Here is a 17081-nt window from a genome sequence, read left to right on the forward strand (position 1 = left end):
GGGGTTTCGGGCAGATGTTCCGGCTGATCTCCACCAGGAGAAAGCCTGCCCGTGACCTCCACTGTGAGAGGCGGGGCCTCTGCACAACAAAGCCAGGGGGAGAGGCAGTTCCTTGGGGTCTGAGAGGAGTGCACAGGCACAGAAGGCCATGCCTGTGGCCCCCTGCCACGGTCTGGGCTTGAGAGGGCTCAAGGGCTCGTGTCCAGGGCCTTTGGGAGGGCCACTCTGCCGGTCGTCTTTGGCCGAAGGAGGAGGGAGGTGACTACCGTGCCTGCGGATGTGGTCAGTCTCCACTTTGCTCACCCCTAGTCCTGTCCGCTCATCCAGCTCTCCCTTCCCTCCCTCCAGACCCCGAGTCCCAGAGAAAGAGGACAGTGCAGAATGTCCTGGATCTTCGACAGAACCTGGAAGAGACCATGTCCAGCCTGCGAGGGTCCCAGGTGACTCACAGGTAAGCTCGAGCTGCAGAGGGCGTCCTGCCCTCTGCTCTCCTTGTCCTCTCCCCGTCCTCCGCACCTCTACCTGGGCTCCTCAGGTCAGCCGGGTGCCTGCCGTGTGCACGGCTCGTCTGAGCCCCACGGAGCCGCCGCTGAAGGCGGAGGGGGATCCAGTCATTCTGAGGAAAGCAGCTCAGCTCTGCTTCATGTCTGCGGTGCTCGAGCATTCAGTTTCATTTAAGCAAAATCAGCTTGAGAATCACCAGCAGAGGGGGCGAAGCCGGAGCTGTCACACAGCTCAGCGTGTGATCTTCGATGCTCACTTTCCCTCCTTAGACCTCAGTCTCCTCATCTGCCAGCAGCTGTTTTAGGTTTTACTAAACGCTCTGCTCCTGTTGCACAGTTTCCTTGTTCTGGGGTCCCGGCTCGCGGCCTGGGGCTCTCCACCCTGTAAGTTAGTGCCCTCTGGCCTTTTCCGGCAGCCACCGAGGGAAGCCTGAGTGCTCAGCAGGGCCCACACGGAGTCACCCCAGCTCCATGCCCTGGGTCCCTCCAACCCAGGCCTCACAGAGATCTCACAGCCTCCTCTGCGGGCGGCACGCACCCCTCCCACGGCACCTCTGCCTGCAGCAGCGTCCTGGCCGCAGCCTCTGCCGTGACTCAGAATTTCCCCTGCCGGCTCCTGGGCTGCCCAGATGAGCTCATGCTGTCAGCTCCAGGGGGGCAGAGGGCTGGGCTAAGCTCCGGGGACAGAAAGAGGGAGAGCAGACAGCCAGGATTGGGAAATCATGGGGGGTGTGGAGCAGGAAGGCTGTGTCAGGGTTAGAAAGCACCCCCCCCCAGTTGGACTGGAAGTAGATTCCTCTCCACGTCCTGGGGTTGGAAAGTTGAGAGCAAAGTTGGGACATAGGGACAATGGAAAAGGGCTTTTCTTACTCCAGTGTGTGGCCAGACCAAGTTGTATCCAGACACATTTACATACCTCCAACCACAGAGAACTCACTACCTTTCAAGCATCGCAGTGCATTGTGGGATTGCGGTGACTAGGGTGAGGAACTGCACTCGATCTTCAGCAGCGTTCGTCCACTGGCCCTAGTTCTTCCTATTTAGAGCGACCGTCTCCTTCCTCGCACTACTGCCACATCCCCACCCATGCCCCCAGCTCAGCCCTTTACTCCCAGCCATCTAGAATGTTTTAAATGATAAGACAAATCAAAGCTTCTCTCTGGGGTTATATCTGCTCAGGCCAATGGGACCCTGACTACTGAAAGGGAGGTGATCAGGAGGTTTGAGAAGAAAAGTGGATGGTGGGGTGCAGGCCCCCTCCATCAGTCCCCGCCACCTCTATCCCTCACAGCCCTGAGCAGGAGCCCCACGTGGAGCGGGGGGCTTGCCCAGCTTGGCTCACCAGTTTAGGGACCCAGGGAGTGAAATCTTGAACATCTTCCTTCCCATCCAGGGAAGTTGTTGGAACATCTCTCAGCACCAGGTCACCCGTCAGTCTCACGCCAAAGAAGCCAGAAACTGCTTGGTTGCTGAGAGGGTCACACCCCAGATGAGTCAGCCACAGGGGAAGGGCAGAGGTAGCAGCTCCAGCCCCCCGGTGCCAATAACTCTGGGCTCCAGCTCTGAGCCCCCGTTAAGCATGGCAGCTTGACCCTAGACAGGTGCTGTTGTTTTCTGCTTCTGGAGGGGAAGGGGAGGCTCAGGGCCTTTTGCATAAAGCGGACTGGTTTGAGGGTAGAGCCTCAGGCCTCTGGCTTCTGTCTCCTTTATGGGAAGGGAACCCAGAGCCCCGAAGCTGGTTTTTCTGTTTACTGCGGATCCACAGCCACTTCCTCTCTTAGGCTTTGGTTTATGTTATTCCCGTTCCACACTTCGGTAGCCGAACAGAACAATGATTCCTCACTTTTTATGGCTCTTTTACTTTTTTTTTTTTTTTTTTGAGACAGGGTCTCACTCTGTTGCCCTGGCTAGAGTGCCATGGCGTCAGCCTAGCTCACAGCAACCTCAAACTCTTGGACTTGAGCGATCCTCCTGCCTCAGCCTCCTGAGTAGCTGGGACTACAAGCTTGAGCCACCACGCCTGGCATAGTTTTTCTATTTTTTGTAGAGATGGGGTCTCACTGTGTTGCTCAGGCTGGTCTCAGCAAACTCCTGGCCTCAAGAGATCCTCCCGCCTTAGCCTCCCAAAGTGCTAGAATGACAGGCATGAGCCACCTCGCCCGGCCTCTTTTACTTTTTAAAGGGGTTTCCGTCCGTGAGCCCTTCCCTGGGAGCAGGCAGGATATATGCACGTTCCCTGGGTAGAGAAGGAGCAACTGAGGCTGGGGAGAGGGAGGCACTTGCTAGAGTCACTCAGGCTAATTAGGGCGGGTTCTGCACTCGGCACGCCCAGAGCGTGTGCCAGGCCCAGCACTGGGCACCGGCCCTTCAGAACAAACGCCAGCTTTCTCCTTGAGCTGCTTGCAGTCCAGCGAGTGCTTCCAGCAAGGCTGTTTCACCCAGGAACTCACGGGATAACTCTCGATTCGATTCCGTCTCAGAAACCTTTACTCCCGCGCTGCTTCCTCTCTTTCTCCTGGTTCCTTTCCCCCAGCGAGGAGAGCGTGGGCCGGAGACGCGACTGGAGGGAAATGAAACTCTGTCCCCCCAGAGAGAGGAAGCCGAAGGGTGGGTGCAGGGCTGGAAGTCAAGAACTGAGGATCTGAGCTAGAATCCTCCGCACCACCTTAGCTCCAGAGATGTCTAGAATGTGTTTGGGGGATTACAAAAAGAGCCATGGAGTGAGGCAAGAGGTACTTCAGTGCAGAGAGCTAAACAGGGGGCAGGCCAGGAATAGAACCGAAGAACGCGATGCTCAGTGCAGCCCTCGTGCCCCCATGCCAATGTACATAAGCGCACATCCGTCGTGGGTTTGGTTTGCTCCTTTTTTTTTGAGACAGGGTCTCTCTTTGTCACCCAGGCTGGAGTGCTGTGGCGTGAGCACGGCTCACTGCAGCCTTGAAGGCCTGTGCTCAAGTGATCCTTCCACCTCAGCCTCCCGAGTAGCTGGACTGCAGGCACACACACCACCACACCTGGCTAATTTTTAAACTTTTTGTAGAGACAGGGTCTCACTGTGTTGCCCAGGCTGGCCTCAAACTCCTGGGCCCAAGCGATCCTCCCACTTCAGCTTCCCAAAGCGCCCGCTGGGGTTCATTCTTGAGCACCAGCCACACGCCAGTCCCCGTGCAAAGTGCAGAAATACAGCGGTGAGCACGGCAGCAGGATCACACCGTGAGCACAAACTCAGGGAACCTGCATTGTCTCCGAGGAGATGAGACGTCGAGGTCCACGGTGACGACACCGTGTCTGAGGCAGAGCTGCAGAACACTGAGGGATCCTAACGGGGGGAGAAGCTGGGCGTGGACCGGTCGGGAAGCCCCAGTGGGGTCGGAAGCAGCGGTCACTAACTGCCCTGGCCAGCCCTGCCCCCCGCCTGCCCAAGGACTACTGCCAGGGCCCCGCCGCGCTCCGGTTCAGGGGCCACTGGGCTCTCTCCAGTTCTGTAGATCAAAAAATAAAACCTTGTTTTCTCAGGTCCGATAAAGACAACTTGGAAAATTTTCTTTTTTTCAAGGAACTTTACAGAAACAAGAATAGCAAAATCAATGTCCCGCTCCCGTCCCCGCCCCCGGAGTGACGAAGAAATGGCTGGGTTCACAGAGCAAAGATTGCTTTGCCTCACGTAGCCCGCGTCCAGCCCCAGCGGCCTCAGCTGCCCCAGCTTTCTCGGCCCCCAGGCCCCATGTCATTGACTCAGCCCTGTCCGGCTATAGTTGCCAGGCCGCGGGGACCCGACCTCAGGTTGCCTTGGGCTGGCCCCGCTGCCGGGCCGGGTGGAGTTACCGCTCTCAGCCTGAACCCAAGTCCAGGCCCCTCCGTCCCGGCCCTGGCTGCATCTCCTCTCTGCAGCCACCCTGGCCCCATCTCCTTCCCCAGACCCCCAGGCTCCGATAGCCTCGGCCATCTCGCACTGACCTGGGCGTCACCCCCTTGGCCTGGCCTAGCAGGGCCTGAGGCTTGGGATCCCCAACTTCCTGCTCCAGCCCTGAACCCATATCCCCATGTCCCCCTGTCTGTCCGGTTCAGGCTGCTCCTGTTCCCTAGAGAGGCTCCGTTTCTTCCCCTGCTGCCCTAGGCCTGTGGCTATTTCTGGTCTTGCTGGGGACCTGCCACACATCTTGGTTCCCAAAGCTTTTTCTGTACCTTCCGCACCCCACTCTGGGCTTTCCTACAGCTGGTGTTCAGGAATCAGCCAGCCCTGAGCTCATACTGGAAAAGAGGTGGTGGGCACACCCTGAACCACGTGAGTGCTCAGGGCCTTCCAAGCTCAGGTGACCAGTCTCTCCCATGTCCCCTAAGAGGTCTCATTGACCCCTTCCATTTAGGGACCACCTTGTATGTACCAGGCACTGTGTTAGATCTGTACGTATGTGATCCTCACACCCTATGAAGTCGCTATTATGCTGTTTTCCCCATTTTACAGATGAGGAAATAGAGGCTTAGCAAGGTTAATTACTTTCCTCCTGCTCACTCACTAATAAATGGCAAAAAAGACTTCAAACCCAGGTCATGTTACACAATCTGGACTCTTAACTGGATTGCTTGCTTCTCTGGCCACTTAAAATCATTTTCCTTTGACAAGCTGAGGTAACATACAAGGGTAAGGCACAATCAGAGGCCTTATGGCAGAGGCGGGCTGGGCTGGTCGGGGGAAGTGGGAGGGCGTGTGGCAGGGGAAGGCACTGCTGGGCCCAGTGGGAGGGGACCGGGCACAGAGCGGCGGTGCCCAGGACTAAAGCCGTGCCCTCTGCTCCCTGCCCAGCTCCCTGGAGATGACCTGCTATGACAGCGATGACGCCAACCCTCGCAGCGTATCCAGCCTCTCCAACCGCTCGTCCCCTCTGTCCTGGCGCTACGGCCAGTCCAGCCCGCGGCTGCAGGCTGGCGACGCGCCCTCGGTGGGCGGGAGCTGCCGCTCGGAGGGGCCGCCCGCCTGGTACCTGCACGGGGAGCGCGCCCACTACTCGCACACCATGCCCATGCGCAGCCCCAGCAAGCTCAGCCACATCTCCCGCCTGGAGCTGGTCGAGTCCCTGGACTCGGACGAGGTGGACCTCAAGTCCGGCTACATGAGCGACAGTGACCTCATGGGCAAGACGATGACCGAGGACGACGACATCACCACCGGGTAAGCGCAGGGGCTCCCTGGACAGCTGAGCCAGGGGGCGGGGAGGACGGTGGAGAGACCACTAGGAGGGCACGTCTTGCAAGTGGAGTGGAACCCCAGCAGGGGTTTTGTGCCATGACGAAATGGATCTGCGCAAGGCTCTGTGTGCAGGTTGTGACTGCCTCTGAAACTCCATGTGGTTTATTCTAGACCTGGGCGTGGTGGGCGGGGCCTACACATGAGGAGCTGATTGGCCAACGAAAGCACCTCCCTCTCGTTGGCCCCTGTGGCTGTCATTCTGTGGTATGCCCCACCCTCCTTTCTGGTTTTTTGCCTCCAAAAGAATTGGCCAAAGAGCCCTGGAAAACCATTTTAGTCCCAGCTATTCTGTGCCCTGGGTCTAGAGTCTAGACAACCTAATCTGCTTCCGCATTTGCAAAAAGAGGATAATAGTGCCACATCTATCTACCTGCTAAGAAGAGCAAACAAGAGCAAGTGGGTGAGAGCACTGGTCAACGGAAAGTGGTAGCAGGATGTCACCTCCTTTGCCAGGGGTTCCCAGCCTCCTTGTCCTCGACCTACTCCATGGCCCTCAGTGTCCTCGGGTTTCTTCCTCTACAAACCTTCTGCCAATAATGCAACCTCCCAAGCCCTACTCTCGTCTATCAAACCCTTCTTTCCTGCCCTTTGCCCTACAGGGGCCCTCATCTTTTCTTTTGCTGCATGAATTGACAGGGTTGAGCCTGTGGAGACAACCTGGACAGAGGTGACAGTCTACAAAGTGAGGAGGGGAGAGGATGGGGAAGTGCTGGGCTTAGGGGTCCTGGCCAACTGTTCCGAGCCCTGAGACCAGATTGCTGCAATGGCTCTGGAAGCTCCTCTAGGCGGACCACCACTTTCCACTCTTCTTTCTTGGTTTACTGGGACTCACCCCCCCACCCTACCCAAGGGACCACACAAGTAGCAGCCACACCCCTTCCCCTCCTTCTCAGGGATTTAAAATCTTACTACTAGGGACTGCCTCTTCCCAGTAAAAATCTCAGACTTCAAGGGAGTGGCAAGTAGCCTCTCCTCGGAAAAGACCAAGAGCCAAGCTTCAGGCCGTCCACTGTTCTCCACCCTTGGGGACAAACTTGGAGGGATTTGGTCAGGGCCTGTCCAGCTGATGAGGCTGCTTTGGAGCAAAACAACTGACGCATGAATGGGGTTGTTTACCGCCTGCTAAGTCCCAGGGGCTAGCGGCTCTCACGCCAGATCCGCCAGCCTGGAGCGGGGACAGGAGAGAAGTCTCCTTCTGTGGTCAGAGGCCTGTGCCGGGCAGGAAGGACAGCCCAGGTGTCTGAGGAGCTGCGCCACGCAGCCTCTGCCCAGGAAGCGTCTCTGAGCAAGTGTCGGGTCCCTGCCCTCTGAGAGGTCCCTGCTGGTCAAGGCAGAGGGAGGCGCAAGCCCTGTGGGGCGAAGGGCTCAGAAAATCCCCCAAGCGTTGGGAGGCACAGGACCCCCGGCTCAGAGAAGTCCCAGTCCGAGGAAGGTGGCAGGACTTCTGACACTTAACTAGCTGTATGAGGCTGGGCAACCTCCCAGGCTTTCGTTTGTCTACCTGCTAAATGCGGATAATAGTAGGACTATCTCAGGCCACCCTGAGGATTAAATGGGCTGATATATGTAAAGTTCTTAGAACAGTTCCTGGCTCATTGTAAATGCTCACTAAATATTAGCTATTGTTTCTGTTACTATTATTGTTGTTGTTGTTAGAGTCCCAGACTGATGGAGGGACACAACCCTTGCCCTCAGGCAATGTGTAGTCTGACCAGAAGGCCACTGGTTCAGAATCAGGAGCAAGGACAGCTCTAGTAGCAGCTGGCCTGTCCCAGGGACATAGATAATAGGGTGCGGGGGCGCGGAATGCTGAGGGAGAGCAGGAAAGATGTCCTTTATCCACCCTTTCTTTATCCTCTTTTCTCTGGACAGTGTGTGTGCACAGTTAAAAAAATAATCCGAATTCACTGAGGCTGGCAGGAATAAGAACCTGCCCTCCCTGCACCCCCCTGCACCTTACTCCACCCCCACCTGTAAGCCCAGGGAAGCCTCGAGTTTGCATGGAGAATACAGAATAAATTGTTGCCATGACAATATCCATAAAGTAGAGCTTACTGCAAACCGTGGAGCTAGTTTACAAGATAAGTTCACGTGGGTTTTTAATGGTCAGTCTTCAGTTAGCAGTAACCCTTAACACTTTACTTTGTTAACTTCCTTTCCGGGCCTGTAAACGCAGCCATCCTTAAATGTGAGAGTCGAAGGGAATCAATTTTAATCCCCAGTAATTTTAACGTAAATAGTCACTCCTCAATTATGCGTTTTCATGGTTAAGTGTTGTTGTGGTTTTAATTAGAAACAGGGCATCCTAGATTCCAGCAACTCTCATGCAAACCCAGGCTGTCCTTGTTCAGCCTCGTATTGGTCCCTCCCCACCCCCCAACTGTGGCTTCCATCCAGATTTTGTAATTTAGAAAATGTCCTATTCCTAAAAAAATTGTTTTTCCTAGTCATAAAATGGGTAGGGCTATTCCCTGTAGGGGTGGCCTTCCGCGCTCCCCTCCTCACCCACACGGTGACACCCCCATCCGCCCATCAGCCTGGGCCCACTGCCATTCACTTTCCTACCTCCCGGGAGCTCCCAGCCTGGGGCCGGCAGAGTAGGGAAGCTGATCTTTCTCCACTGGGCAACGTGATCGGCCACAGGCTGTCCGAGTGAGCCGTAAAAGATGACAGTGATTCGGACCGCTCAGTGCTCTCAGTTATCTGCAGAGGAATCGTCCACTTGGGATCTTCCCAAGCCACTGTTCAGTCTCCAGTCAGCAAGTCAACCCTCCATCCAAACCCATCCAAACACCAGGCCCCTTCCTGGGTTGCCATCCACACATTGGAGAAGGCAAATTCGTCAAACTGAAGTCAGGAAACTAGAATGAGGAAAGCGACTCTCTGATACTACTGCCAAAATAATCATATACCTTCAAAATTATTTATTTTTAAAAATCATGGTAAAATATACATAACATAAAATTTACCATTTTATGTTAACCATTTTAAAGTGTACAGTTCAGTGACATTAAGTACATTCGCACTGTTGTGTAACCGTCACTACCATCCATCTCCAGAACTTTGTCATCTACCCAAACTGAAACTCTGTTCCCAATAAACAGTAGCTTCCCTTTCCTCTTCCCTCTGGCCCCTGGCGACCACCGTTGTACTTTTTGTCTCCATAAATTTGACTACTCTAGGTAACTCACAAAAGTGGAATCATACAGTATTTGTCTTTCACTTAGCATAGTATCATCGTTGTTCATCCATGGTGTAGCATGCGTCAGAATTTCATTCTTTTTTAAGGTTGAGTAATATTCCATTGTAACTATATACCGCATTTTGTTTATCTGTTCATCTGCTCTTGGGTTGTTTCTGCCTTTTGGCTATTGTGAATAATGTTGCTCTGAACATTGGTATATAAACATTGTTCAAGTCCCTGCTTTCAGTTCTTTTGGGTATAGACCTAGAAATGGAATTGCTGGAACATATGGTAATTCTGTGTTTAATTTTCTGAGGAACCACCATACTGTTTGCCCACAGTGGCTGCACCATTTTATGTTTCTACCAGCAATACACGAGGGTTCTAATTTCTCCCCATCCTTACCAACATTCACTATTTTCTGGTGTTTTTTTTATTTTTTTTAAGCCAGTCAAATTTAGCAGTGGGGCGTTGAATACCAACTTTAGTGACACTAATGTTAGTAAGTTCTGATAACCCACTACCATCAGACCAGCCTGTTTTTTGTTTGTTTGTTTGTTTGTTTTTTAACAATAACCATTCTAATGGATGTGGAGTGATATCTCATTGTGGTTTGATTTCTCTAATGATTAGTGATATTGAGCATCTTCATGTACTTATCGGCCATTTGCATATCTTCTTTGGAGAAATGTCTATTTAAGTCCTTTACCCATTTTTAAATTGGGTTGTTTATTTTTTTGTTGAGCTGTAGAGAGTTCTTTATATATCCTAGACATTAGCTGCCTTACCAGATACATGATTTGCAAGTATTTTCTTCCATTCTGTGGGTTGCCTTTTAATTTTGTTGATAGTATCTTTTGATACACAGAAGCTTTTCATCGTGGTGAAGTTCAGTTTATCTATTTTTTGTTGTTGTTGTTGCCTGTGCTTTGGGTGTCATATCCAAGAAATCGTTGCCAAATCCACTATCACACAGCTTTTCCTTTATATTTTCTTCTAAGAGTTTTATAGCTGATGGGGCTTTTTTTTTTTTTTAAAGAGACAGGGTCTTGCTTTGTCACCCATGCTAGAGTGCAGTGGCGTGGTCATAGGTCACTGCGACATCAAACTCCTGGGCTCAAGTGATCCTCCTGCCTCAGCCTCCCAACGTACTGGGATTACAAGTGTGCGCCACCACACACAGCCTGATGGGGCTTTTTAAAAAATACACCTTCCAAGCCTCATCCCAGGCCTAGCAATGCAGAATCTCTGCCTCTTATCTACAATGTCCCCGACAGGCAGTCTTCATCCTCGGCTTGCATAGGTACAGCTCATTGCATTTCATGTAGAATTGAGTTATAAGAAAGTTTCTAAATATTCAGTTGAAATCTGCTTCACTGTAACTTCTGTTTATTGATTCAGATTCGTCATCTGGGAAAAATAGAATAAGTGTAAATCTTCATCCAAATATTTCAACATGTGCCTAATGACTGCTCAGATATTCTCATTGCTAGATCAAAAAAGAAAAAAAAAGTCCCCAGCTTATTTCAGTACTTTGTTAAATGACCCAGTTTTTCAAACCCCTCATTGTCCTGGTTACCCTCCTCTGGAAGCTCTCGAGTTGTCAGTGATCCTCTTAAAATTTGGCACCTGGACGGGTCACCTGCTTGACACTAGAAGCAGCCCTGCCAGGGTAATATCCACATCATGACGCTGCAGATGACTCTGAGTTGGCTGCTGACTGTCCCAGATGACAGCTCGGGACATTTTTACCACTTGAAAACAGAAAAGGAATTTGTTTTTCTAAAAATAGGAAGGTCTGGAATTTAATCTAAATAAGAAGATAAGTTTCACAGCCATCTGTCTTCCTATGCCTGGCACCCAGGGACGGAGTGGGAGGGGTGTAGGGGACGGGCACCCACACAAAGGTGGACGCAGGCGGTGGGATAGGGGCCCAGCACCCAGCGGGGAAAGGGGTCGGAGGCCCTCCATCCCCCGCCTCGACGTGGGCTTAGCCTCTCAGTGCGCCCGTGTCTGTCTGTGTAATGGCCGTCTGGGTGGGCTGCGTCTGGGCTTTGTGGCACTGACGGATGGCAGCTTGTGCGCCAAGGCGGCAGCAGCACCCGCCAAGTCCCACAGCTCCAGAGGCGCCCTTGGCATCGTGCAGAGGTGTGGCGTTGGCAGCCCCGCAGGACCGCTGTCCGGCGACCTATACCGAGGGCCACAGAGCCTTAGACAGGGTTGGCTGGCCCCATCCTGAACGAGCTCTGTGCGTGTGCGTTAGGGAGACAGCACAGCAGGATGTTTGGCGACTGTGCCATACCCCGTGTCTGTCCTCAGGTGGGTCCCTGCCCTCTGTGGGTGGCTGGATGTGCTCGTCTCCCCCCTCGCCGCCCCTTCCTCTGCCCTCCCCTGCCTGTCCTCTTGAACTGTGCTTGGGGGCTCAGGAACAGATGGGATTCGTTTCCTCCTTGGCTCTGAAGTGTCCTGACGTTGAAAAATGTCAAATAAAATAAACTGTAGGGCCTGCCTTCTCTTAGGCTGGCTCCGCGCTCCTGGAGGCAGTGAGCTTGGCCCTTAAAGAGACACTTCCAGCCTTGCTGATGGGGCCTCTGCCCCCGCAGCCACCCCCCTGAGAAGGAGCCGCGTTCACGGCTCTCCCGCTTGGCTGATGTTCAACCCGCAGACCTCAAGATACCTACCCCAGCCACTGCCAGTGCCGAGAATGCTCTTGCAGTGGGCACTGGGTTGCATGACTTGTACAAGAACAAGAAACCCTTTTGGATTCGATGGACAAGGAAAAGAGTTGTCCCACATCTTACTTCTCCTGCCTTTGTCCTCTCTGTTTCCTGGTATTTCTTCAGACATCCCACCCGATGGGCAGCTGGACCAGGCCTGGCTTTTGCTCATGGAACACAGGACGGGGGCAGAGAGTAGTAGGGGGTCATCCTGGAGAGCACCCAACATTCAAGTTCAGGAAGGAAACTCAGTTTCTGCCCTTAAAGGACTTCAAATGTAAAAGGGAGGTAGCGTGCTCACCGGGACCACAGTAAAAGAGACGGTGTAGAGTTGAAGCAGATGACGGCTGTTGCCTCACTGGGGATAACATCTAACAAGTACATGCTGCCCTGAAGATTCATAGACGTAGCCTTGGCTGACACTTCTCTTGGTGCGGGGGAAGGAGCACTTGGGTATCCCTGGGTCCTGGAGTTCAATCCTAAGCACACCTCTGGCTTGCTGTGTGGCACCGAGCAAGTCACCTGACCTCTCTGAGTCTTGGTTTTTTCTTTTGTAAAAAGGTAATCATCTTTGCTTTGTGAGGATTGAGTGGAAAAGAATGGTAAGAGTGCTCTGAAAAATATAAAGGGCTGTTGGTTTGTAGTATGCTATTCTGATCTCATCTTAATGTGCTGTTCATTTAGCCGATGGCCTCTGTCTTAGTTAGGGGTTTTTAGAGTATCAAAGTAAGATTTCTTAAATTGGCAATTGAACACATTGAATTTGGGCCTTATGTTGTACAGAATGATCTTGTTTTGCTTTTAAACGCTGTCTTGATACTCTTTTAGTGCTGGGGTGTGCAGTTAAATAAACAGACCTTTGAGAACAGGCTTGGCAACACAGGCATACCACAGACTGGCGGAGTGCTGGCGTGGTCTAGAGGGAGGGCCCACAGCTAGACTGCCCGGGTTTGAATCCTGTCTCTTCCTCGTCCTCGCCGTGTGACTTTGGAGGAGTCCTTCACCTCCCTCTGCTTCAGTTTCCTCAGCAGAAAGATTGGAGAGCAATGGCGCCTGCTCTGTAAGATTGATGTGAGGATGAAATCAGTTAATACTCGCACTCTAGGCATCGTACCTGCTCAACAGATGCCAGCTGTTGTTACTTAGCCATTTGACGACAGACATCAGCAAGTTGACAGGCCGTGGCTGTCATACTCTAAATGATAATACGATATCTGAAAAAGTATGTGTTACCCTTCATGCTTGAAAATGACGTTTCTAATCCTCACTGGGAGGATGACAAACCAGGTTGTTTGCCAAGCACGATGGATCTGTGCTGACCCATTTTTACCTGTTCGTGCAATGTTCTTATGTGGCAAATGGTGCCCATCTGTGGTTTGGGGTCTGGGCTGAGCACAGTATGTGGTGTGCAGATAGCTAAGCTAATTGCACACAGGATCACACGGGCGGCATTGACCTCTTTCCCATCATGACCAGGCTACTTGGGCTGTCTGTCCCTCATCCAAACGTGTTTCTTGTATAGGAAGAATGTCTTGGGCTGGGTATCCCCAGAAGCAGACCTCGGGATGAGGATGTGAGTGCAGGTGGTTTATTTGGCAGGTGATTCCCGAAAGCACTGGTAGGGAGTGGGGAGGCGAGTCTGCGAAGAGAGGGAAGCCAGCACAGGCCACGTTCACGTGCGGGTCAGTGCTGTAGGCAACAGGGGCTTCCGGGTTTCTGGGAGGTGCCGTGGAATACACCTGAGCGTTGCCCCACCCAGAGGACAAGGAAGCTTGGATGTTTATCTTCCAGCTCTGGCTCATTACGGGCTGAGGGCAACTTTGGGGGGCGCTGAGTCGGCATTTCTGGCCTGCTGCACACGGGCTGAGAGGACTCCCTCAGGCTCAGCCACCGGGGCCTGCAGTAGTGTTCAACGTGTATGTATGGGGACAGCGACCACAGAGGGGACATGGGTGGGACACAGACGCCACCCATTTAAAGAAGGAAGAAAGGAAGGAAAGAAGAAAAGAAAGGAGGGTGTGGAGGTCTGATGGGAGGGAAGGGGTAGCTTCGGAGAGCTGCTGGCTCTTAAAACACCCCTTAATTCTTAAAACAAAATAGTGGACAGCACGCCTCAGTCTTTGCAGGGTTAATTTGGATCGCAGTGTCTGTTCAAACCCAACAGGGCTGGCGACAGGTTGGAGTAAGCCAGGTATTCCAGAGGGGCTGCTGGGTTTATGCTTGTCGCCATGGCAACGAACACCGACTGAGGAGTGTGGTCCCTCCTCCGGTGTGTCCTAGTGACCTACAATTGAGCTGCTGGCGTTTTCACCGGGTGTGATGACACACAGTTTAGTTGACGGTCAGGATGGAGAAGGGGTCGAGGAAGCTGTGGAGATGAGTTCGGCTTCCCCCCACCAGCCCTGCCCACCTGTCTACCTGTCCACTCGTCTCTCTCCTTAATTCTCAACCCCTGCCTCTGATAAGCCAGCTGGGCTTGTGTGGTGCCTGGAAGTTCCGTGCGGTCTGACGTTACAGAAAGAGCACACGTTTGGAAGTATGATAGGCCTGGGGTTCACATCCCAACTTCGAGGCTTTGAGAAAGCTGTTTCTCTGTTCTAAGTGGCGATAGTAACATGGGAATAGGATTGTCGTTAAAACGTAGTGAAATATAGTGTATACGATGCACTTGATGTGCGGTAGGTGCTCAGTAAATATTATCTCCCTCCCTTCTGTCTGGCTCCTAAAAAACCAAAGCTATAAAGGCCATCTGTGGAATGGAATTTTTCCACCTGGGTGGTGATGTCCGGTTGCCCACTAGTCCTTGCCAGACCCCCCTCCCTCCAGGGAGCCTTGCCTCATTCACTCCGTTGCAGCGTGATTGCCGTCTGACTCTGGCTTGTCCTAGAACGTGTGTGCACATTTGTCCTATAGTAACTTGCACTTTCATGAGTCTCTGACAGTTGCATCGCACGTATGGTTTGCAAAACACTGATACAGCATTAAAGATAATGCTGATAAGAATCAAATCTTAACACTGTGAATTAGACATTCTTTCCCCCAATTTACAAGTGAGGAAACTGGAACTCAGCCGACTGGCTTGGCAGGATTATATAACTTGAAAGTGGCCACAGCAGAGCAGAACCCATCCCCTGTGCTTTCCAGCACGCCCGCTGCCTCGCTGTGTGCACGTGAAGGCTTTTCCCTCTGTGTGCTGCCCTTAGGTCCCTGAAGCCTGGAAGCGTGTCGGGCCGGGATCGCATGCCTGCTACTGGAGTAGGAGCTTCCCAAGGACAGAGACCCTGTCTTCTCCTCTCTCTCTGTTTCCCCGCAGTACCCAGCAGTGTAGGTTCTCAGGCCACACTGTCCACTGACCAATGAATCTTTGTTAGAGACCCCCTCCTGGAATGCCCCTAGGTGACCTCTTCATCTTCCAGGATAGGATCTCGCTTTGGGGAGCCACAGAGTGGCCACAGCCAGGAGCTCTGGGCCAAGGGCAGAAGGAGCAACACAAGCCTCTGTGAATACAAGTCTTTGTTTGACTCCAGCTCAAAGGCTGAGCTGTCCCAGGATGTTCATGAGGGGCCAGTTCTGGCCTCTGGGCTATCAGATGTCTCTGGCCAGGCAGCAAAAGACCATTCACTGCTGAAGAAAGGCCAGCAGGCCGGGCAGGGGGACTTACCCATGGAGCTGTGCATGGGGGTGCCCCAAAGAGGCTGCAGGGCTGAATCGTTCTTGCCTGTTATATATCAGGGCGACGATGGAATGAGCACAGGCAGATACATAAACGTCTAGATTTGAAAAGCAGGCAGGAAGGAAAGAGTAAGGCCCAGAGAGACCCAAAGCACGTAGCTACGTTAGAGAAAGGTCAACATGCACTGAATATGCAGGACAGGATCGTGGAGAGAAGGCAGGACAGGCTGATGCGGGGACATGTGCTGTAGATAAACAGAGCCAGCGTGTTCGTGCTGTGCACGCCAAGGAGTGGGAACGAGAGACAGACAGACCCTGTGTGAGACCCATCCAGACACGTGTGTGAGAGGTGGCTGGGTACAAAGGGGCTGTGTGCGCGCGAGAACAGCCGGTTGAGGACACAGGCCCGCTGATGTGCGGGGTGTGTAGCAACCAGACAGGCACGGAGTGGCTCAGAGGTGGAGGGACGTTTCCAGAGAGGGGTGAGTGACCCTGTGCTCAGCCTGGGGCCTGACCCAGAGCAGGGTGAGCATATTCTCACCAGCCTGCCCCTTTTCTCCCTTGGCCAGCTCCTTCTAGAAGGGGTCCGTCTTGTGCCTTGTCTCTGCTTTTGTGCGGGGCATCTCCAGACTGGGAGACAGGGCAAACCTCCGACCCAGTTCCTGTGCTCTTTTACTGGTTGCTCACCCTCTTTCAGCTCCTTTCCCCAGCCCCTGTTCCCATTGGTCACGTCCTCAATCTCTTAGTCTTCCTCTACTTCCAATGTCTGGCTTCTGTCTTGAGTCCTGTGGGCTTGATGACAAGGGGGGCAGTTCAGGAATGACACTATCTGCACATACATGGCCACATGGACAGACGTGGGTGGTGGGACTTCTAGCAGCAGGGGTTCCCAGCAATGCTGACATTCTGCCGAGTGTTTTTAGAAGATGAGGCAAAGAGCTTATCATCGGGCTGTCACGGCCCCTTTCCCAGCCACAATGGCCTCTGCAGAGGAGCCTGGAGGATAACTAGCTGCCCGTGCCCGGCTGGAGCGAACTTTCTCCAGATAGTCCCTGTTTTCTGGATTTGGCCAGGGCGAGGAGTTCCCCATATGAGGTTCCAGCTAAGAGGTCCCACCCTTCCCAGCTCTGAGCAGGGACCCCTTTAGTCTGGAAGGCAGCAGCTTTATAATCTCTCATATCCCCACCAGGCCCTGTGGTTAGTTTCCTGTTCTTAGGAGGCAGAATAGCAAAGTAGATGGAACATTCTGGGGCCCAGCTGACCTGGATTTAATTTTCAGTTTGCTGCTCACTAGCTATGTGACCTCGGATGTTACTTAGCCTTGTTGTGCTTCAGCGTCATTGTCTGAAAGGAAAGCTGGTGATAATGCCCACCTCGTGATATTTTTTCATACGTTCAATAAATACTTGTAGAGCACCTGTTATATACAAAACCCTGCGGATATGGCAGGAGAAAAAAATAGGCATCGTTCTTAAACTCACCTGTGAAAAAGAAATTGCAAACAAGCAGATGAGTAAATACACAACAGATTAGGTGGTGCTGTGTGTCACAGGAAAGTAAAGCAGGGTGGGGGCAGAGAGCCATGGAATGGGCAGGGAAGGCTTCTCTGGTAAACCATGCAGATAACTGGGGACAGAGCCGTCCAGGCAAGCAGAAGAGCATGTGCAAAGGCCCAGAGGCAAGAGTGGCATGTGTGCAAGGAACTGCAAGGAGGTCAGTGTGGCTGAAGCAGAGTAAACGGGTAGAGGGGCCAGAAA

At 52.8% G+C, this 17081-nt stretch overlaps 1 protein-coding gene across 1 annotated transcript in view; it reads left to right on the plus strand.

The window, feature by feature from the left end:
* Positions 1–371: 371 nt before the first annotated feature.
* Positions 372–17081, plus strand: part of LOC105819612 (neuron navigator 1) — a 103752-nt gene continuing 87042 nt past the window's right edge. Inside the window, exons 1-2 of the mRNA XM_012655896.1 lie at positions 372–451; positions 5308–5673. Coding sequence (XP_012511350.1) covers positions 417–451; positions 5308–5673 — 401 coding nt within the window. The 5' untranslated portion in view covers positions 372–416. The remainder of the gene's footprint in view (positions 452–5307; positions 5674–17081) is intronic.

Source organism: Propithecus coquereli, unplaced genomic scaffold (assembly GCF_000956105.1).
Source record: "Propithecus coquereli isolate 6110/MARCELLA unplaced genomic scaffold, Pcoq_1.0 Scaffold491, whole genome shotgun sequence".
Taxonomy (NCBI): domain Eukaryota; kingdom Metazoa; phylum Chordata; class Mammalia; order Primates; family Indriidae; genus Propithecus; species Propithecus coquereli.